This window comes from Thalassophryne amazonica, chromosome 8 (genome assembly GCF_902500255.1).
Source record: "Thalassophryne amazonica chromosome 8, fThaAma1.1, whole genome shotgun sequence".
Classification (NCBI taxonomy): Eukaryota; Metazoa; Chordata; class Actinopteri; order Batrachoidiformes; family Batrachoididae; genus Thalassophryne; species Thalassophryne amazonica.
Window position 1 is genome coordinate 30,760,763 of NC_047110.1, and position 6,721 is coordinate 30,767,483.

The 6,721-nt window shown below is 39.6% G+C and overlaps 1 protein-coding gene across 1 annotated transcript; it reads left to right on the forward strand.

Moving 5' to 3' along the window:
* The first annotated feature begins 3,688 nt into the window (after nt 1-3,688).
* On the forward strand, nt 3,689-5,608 carry LOC117514878 (transcription factor 7-like 1). The gene is made up of 7 exons (XM_034175454.1): nt 3,689-3,721; nt 3,816-3,896; nt 4,017-4,059; nt 4,757-4,905; nt 4,985-5,092; nt 5,231-5,271; nt 5,498-5,608. The coding sequence occupies exons 1-6, from the start codon at nt 3,689-3,691 to the stop codon at nt 5,267-5,269; spliced, it is 453 nt and encodes a 150-aa protein (XP_034031345.1). The 3' UTR covers nt 5,270-5,271; nt 5,498-5,608.
* Nucleotides 5,609-6,721: the final 1,113 nt, after the last annotated feature.

The following is a 6,721-nucleotide window of genomic DNA, read 5'->3' on the forward strand; positions in this document are numbered from 1 at the left end:
GGTCACAGTCTGGTTCTGAACCTTGCTGAATTAAATGAAAGAGGTGTGGAACAGCTGGTGGGTCGAGAATCACTTTTTCTGTGTGTGTGTGTGTGTGTGTGTGCACAGGCTGAAACCAGCTCAGTGATCAAGCTCGCCCTCGACACTGTGAACATGGAGCCAGCAGGATGGTTGTAAGTCAAAAACACACAAGCAAACACAAGCATGAGTTATTCTGAATTTCCTCAAACAGTCAGACCGTGTTTGAGAATCCGTTCAAACAGCAGATAGTTTGTATTTTATATGTTCTTCATCACAGTGTCATTAAAAACATGTGACAGCTGATTACTCAAAAATTAAAACAGAATTCATTCATTCATTCTCTTTACCCACTTACTTCAATCAAAGGTCATCGGGGGGTTGGAGTTGATCCGGCGGGGTCCACCCAGGACGGTCGGTTTGTAAAAAATGTGTGTATCACAGGACTCACACACACACACACACACACACACACACACACACACACACACACACACACACACACACACACACACACACACACACACACACACACACACACAGACAGACAAACTCATTCACATCTATGATCAACTGAAAGTTTACAATTCACCAAACCTGCACGGTGGGTTTAGAAAATGACTGAATTAATGCACTAGAGTTCAATTTATCACCACTATGGTACTTGCAAAACAAATTTTGTCTGTGTTTAATCAAACTTTCCCCCGATATCTTTGTGTGTGCAGCCATGAAGGGCCAGTGTATGACACAGGCTTCACACTCCTCTACAACCATCCTTCAGTCACACCGTAAGTCAAATCATCTGGACGATGCAATCTTTATTTCCTGTGACTGACACACGACATATAAAAGTGTTTTCTCACTGAGAAACTTCAGTCCAGACAGAAAATTATTTCACTTAGTAATAATAAACAATAGAATTAATATTATTATATTTACATTCAATTGACAAGGTTTCAGTGTGTGAAATGCATCTTTGTCTCTCTCTCTCTCTCTCTCTCTCTCTCTCCATGCAGCAGTGAAGATCTCCTCTATGATCCCACGTGGATCTCTTCACAGTCCGTGTAAGTGGCTCCACACAGCTTTAATGAAGATGAATCTTCTTTTTTACTGACTTGTGTCTGTATATAAATATCTGGAATATAAAAATAATCAGATGATAACACAGAAAATAGATGACAGACGTACTTTCATTCTTTCTCAGAAGCTGTTTTTGAGACTATGTGGAGTAAATGAAAAGTTCTGCCTCCTCCACAATAATTTCAGTGATGAACGAGATGCTCAAATGAATCATATCTCTGCTTTAAAGCTTCAAATGTTCTCTATCAGACAGTGTTGTTACTTTTCCACCTTGTCACCTTCCCTTTAAACACACTTAAACACCAGTTTTTGTGTATAGTTTGTGAAGAAATCAGCATCAGTGACACACACACAGCTGCTTGCACCTCTGCATCATCAGTGTTATTAAAATGTGCAGATAGTCATCAGTTTGACTCTGCTGAGGAGAGTAAAATGTTCTTTTTTTCACTTTTTGTAAAACAGGTCTGCACCTTATTTTCCTCTTTTCATGAGGAATCAGGAGGAAGAACAGATGGCAGAATGTGACGTGACAGACAGCATCATCACTGACGTTCTGGAATACCTGGTGAGTGTGTGTGTGTGTGCGTGCGTGCGTATGTGTGTCCACGTCCAGCAGCTGGTCCTTCAGATTGAACCCCGTCAGCTCACACATGCTGCATGTCACTGTCACAACATTAGACTTAATGAATTCATGATCACAGCGACGTTTCACTAATGTGTTAAATTTTATGGTGCAGGATCAAGAGTTGGACACAGTCGGGGACGTGGAAGGTAAGACAGTCAAATATTTGTAATTCACATGAAAATATTTGCAAGCATCAGAAATAATTTCCATAATAAATCCAAAATGAGATGACTGATGTGCAGTTGGTTGGTTGGTTGTTTGACCCCGTAGCTTCAGAAGATGAGCGTGAGCTGATGGAGCCTTGGGAGGCATCAAGGTCTGAGCAGAGACCTCAGACCATCAGCTGGAACCCGACACAGGACAGACAGACCAAAGTCAATCCTGACATGAAGAAGCCACCAAATGCTTTCATACTGTTTAATATGGAGCAAAGACCTTTAATCTGCAAAGAGCTAAAAGTGAAAGACAGCGCCACCATCAGCAGGATGCTCAGTGAGAAGGTAGGTGGACAAACTCCTGTGCAGCAACCGTACTTTTTTATGGACAACCAAAGACCAACTCACTGACTCAGAGAGTGTTGGTGAAAGCCAGTCATGCTAAAATTAAAACTCACCTGAGATCCAGTTATTGTGATCTCCAGTTCAAATTTGGTGACACTCAGATTTGTCTTTGGCACACGAAAGTGTGGCTGAGACACGGACGAGAGCAGTCCTGTGTCCCCCTTCTGGACATATGGCGAGCATGGGATTAAAATATGTTTAATGTGATTACTGGAGCGCCATGGACAACCATATTCTGGGGCAGAACTGATGCTGCTGTGTGCACTTTTTCTGAGTGTGTGTTGTCATCTGTCCACAGTGGAAAGCTCTGAGCAAGAAGGAAAAGTCCAAGTACACTGAAAAGGCTGCTGAACTGAGAAAACGCCACTTAGAGAAGTTCCCCAACTGGTCCGCCAAAGACAACTACGTGAGTGCCCCCTGCTCATAGTCAACTCATGTTGCATGTTATTGTCACTACGTGAGAGTCACTGGATTTAGGAAGAGTGTGAGACGTCTTTGTATGAGTTGATAACACACAGAAAGTCTCATGTGTCTGTTTGGTGCAGGGTAAAAAGATGAAGAGGGTCATGGCCACGCCCACCAACTGGATGGAAGGTAAGATGATGTTACTGTCAACAAGAAAGTATTTTTATCTGAAATGTAATATCATTAGTTTGTTCCCAATTCTGTGTGTGGTTCCACACTCCAACACAATATTTGAGTGTGTTGGAGTACTATCTAAAACTATCCTACATTATTTGTCTGATCATAATGATTCCAAAAAGGTATAGTTTGGACAATCTATGACTGAATGCTGTGGAGTTATGGGGTAAAAACAGCAAAAAATGGTGACAAAGGTCAGTTTCAGTTTGTACAGGGGTCAAAAGTTAAAGTTGCTCCAATTTTAGAACTTGTCACTGTTTAAAATTAAATATTGTGACTTTATAAATGTAAATGTTAAACTTAGAATTTCCAGTCAAATGATTAAATCAAGTGCATTGATTGATATGTGTTTGTTTGTGTCCCTGCAGAGTCAGAATACTCGCCTCCGTCCAAGAAGTCTCGTCTGATGTCAGAATGTGAGACAAGAATTCAGACGCACACAGGAGTGAAGAGAAAGCGTGAGGTCCATCCTGAAACTGAGGATCAGCGGGTAGGTTTCCATCCTCATGTCCAGGAAAGACACTTGTGGAGCTACAAATATATCATACTTTTATTCAAATGAGGCCACGAAATTCTGGCCTTTAGTGTTTGGGTGATAATTGGGTTTTAAATGTTGCACAACAACAAAAACAAAAGCCAGATGAAGTGGTGATTCTGTCAACAAACTACTTTAAAACAGCTGGTACGGCAGAGCGAGGGGTATCACTTAGTGAGTCTGATGACAGATCTCAAGTATCTCAGTATTTTATGAGACATATTAATTATGGGCGTGGCCGTGGAAGAACTGGTGCTCAGTGTGAGTCCATGTTAATATTTGTGTGTGTGTGCAGTCGTCTGTCGTTGTGTCAGTGTGTGCTGCCTCACAATGTGTTGTTGTTTGTCTGTCATAGAACTCTACATCAAAGAGAACACGAGTTGAAACAGCTCACAAAGAGAGACCCGCCCCCTCCACCTGCTCAGCCAATCACAGTGTGAGTAAACTCTGCTAACAATCACCACAAACATGTTATATCTGTTCATATCAATGATAAGAGTGAAACTTTTTGTGGACGTGCATTTATAAAAAGACTAATGAGTGTGGTTTTTTTTAGGTTCCACAGCAGACGTGCGCTGACACTCACACTGGGGTTGAAGGTAAGATGGTGCTTCTGTCATAAATACATGCTTTAATGTTTAATATCTTGTTTGAAGTCACTTTAAAATGAGGTCAAACATCCAAATATCTCATTATGGAACCAAAGTACACAAAGTAAATCTTCCAAGGTAACAGTCAAAATATATCAATATATTGGTTTTAAATATTGAGAAGCGGGGAGGCCTGATCTGGGCACAGTTCTTGCCGTGGTCAAGTTCACCCAAATCAAAGAGGACAAACACTTTAAGAACAACAACTTTGAGCTTTTCCAAAACAAAGACAATTTGTTTGATTTTATCATCAAAAATGTTTTTAATGCATGTTTATGAAACAGCATTAACACTTCGGTGGACTTGATGCTGTGATCTTTGTTGAGTCAGTGGACACCTTGATTATGTCATTGAAAAGGAATCCGTAAGGATCCGTAAGGAATTGGAATGTCAGGCCTTGAGATTGTCCTTGATCAAGACTAAGATCCGGCCTTTCAGTGACTTCCTGAACTCGGCCATCACATGTGTGTTTGTGGTGAAAGTGTTGAACTTGTAGAGACCTTCACTGATCTCCACACTGACATTCATGTCTTTGCAAAGAGATGGTTCATTTCCAGAGTTGGGACTAGACCTGTTGTTCCCGGATAGACCCTGATTAACATTTTAAAAGCACTTTTAAAAATCCTGGTGTGATTTGTTCATGTTGCAGCTGGTGCAGCAGAGTCCCAGAAGACGAAGTACGTTAAAAAGCCGGCCAATGCCTTCATGATCTACATGAGGGTGGAGAGACAGGGAGCTGTGGCACGATACAAAGTGACAGACAGCGCCCAGGTGAACCAGCTTCTGGGAAAAGAGGTAAGTGTGGGTACTCGTGTCTGTGTGTGTGTGTGTGTGTGTGTCTGTTAACTGACTGTGTGATGTCATCGCTTCACAGTGGAAAAATCTGACCAATAATGAAAAAGCCAAGTACTACAAAATGGCAGAAGAAGAAAAAGCCCTCCACTCCCAGATGAATCCCAACTGGTCCTTCAAAGATAACTACGTTAGTGCCCCTCCTCATATTCTACTCACACATGTTGCATGTTATCATCACAACATTAGAGTCTCTGAATTCAGAATCAAAACAAGATTTCTTTTTCATTCTTTGATTAAAAAGTCTCTTGTCTTTGTTTTGTTTCAGCGTAAAAGAGCGAAGAAACGTTCATCCAACTGGGTGTAAAGGTGAGAAAGTATGACTACGAACAAGAAAACAGTTTTACGTGAAATGCAGTATCTTTAATATAAGATCATAGAGCGCAAAAGCTCCTGCAACCCTGAAATCAAACAAGTTTATATATATATATATATATATATATATATATATATATATATATATATATATATATATATATATATATATATATATATATATTGCATATATGTCTATTTGTTTATTTTTAAATTCCAGAAGGTGGTTTTCTGTAAGTTGCTGGACCTCACTGAGGATATCAGAAGAACCTGCAGAGTGGTGGAGCCAGATGACATTTCTACAGAAAAATCAAAGATCCTTGACTGAAGAATGAATTTTTATGTGAAAAATAAAAGAAAATAAATGAACAAAAAAACCCCAGCCTTTTTTTTTTTTTTAAACTCTGAGTTCTTTCATGTGTGTATGTGAAGGTTGATGTCATGCACAGGGTCAGTTTGCTGCAAAACTGACTAATAAGCCTTTCTTATGTCTTACAGAAACAGTTAAAAAACTATTAATGTTTCATCTTGAGATCTTTAATCAGCCGTTGTGAACTGAGTCCAAATACTTTTTATCAAATCCTTCTTCTCAGCATCATTTTGAGTAACTCTTCTGGTTACAATGACAACAACCGTAATACCCTCAGAGAGTCTGTTTGTGATTATTGATGCACATTCAGCACAATGTGACTATTATTCAACATTTAATTTGTGAATATGTGTTCACTTTATTCTCAGCTTTGATCTGTGGATCACAGGTGAAGCAGGTTTTGAAGAAAACTAAGTTTCTGAAAAACTCAGTGAATTTGGCAAAAACAAGTAATTTAACACAGTTTAAATAGTTAATATTGCAACAATTATTGTGACCAAAGTGGAGAGGACGGCATCATGTGTTCATTCACTTGTTGTATTTTACAGCGTACATGTCTGAGGTTTTCCACGACGGCCTACTTTAAAGCTTATTTTGTTTTGTCCACAGAGCTCCATGTTTTGTCCAAATGTCCACAGCTGTTGTGTTCTTACTATATAACGTGTTGCTCTTTATTACATCCACCAAGGACGGAATAAATTCATCAGCGTTTATTTATTTATTTGTCTGTTAGCAGGATTTCGGCAAAACTACTGCACAGATTTTGACAAAATTTTCAACACAGATACATATTAGGCCATGGAAGACTTCATTAAATTCAAAAGGTGATCTGGATCCGAATCCGAATTCTGGATCAAGATTTTGCTTTATATACGCTTTGAAGGATTACGTCAAAACTACTTCACGGATTCTTGCCAAATTTGCACCACAGATAGATATTAGGCCATAGAAGACTCCACTGAATTTTGGTGGTGATCCGTTTTGGCAGACGTCAGAAACCTCTGATTGCTCTTGCATAAGATGTTGCTGCATATATCATGTGCTGCTTACTGCTTAATATGTGTGGCATTTGTG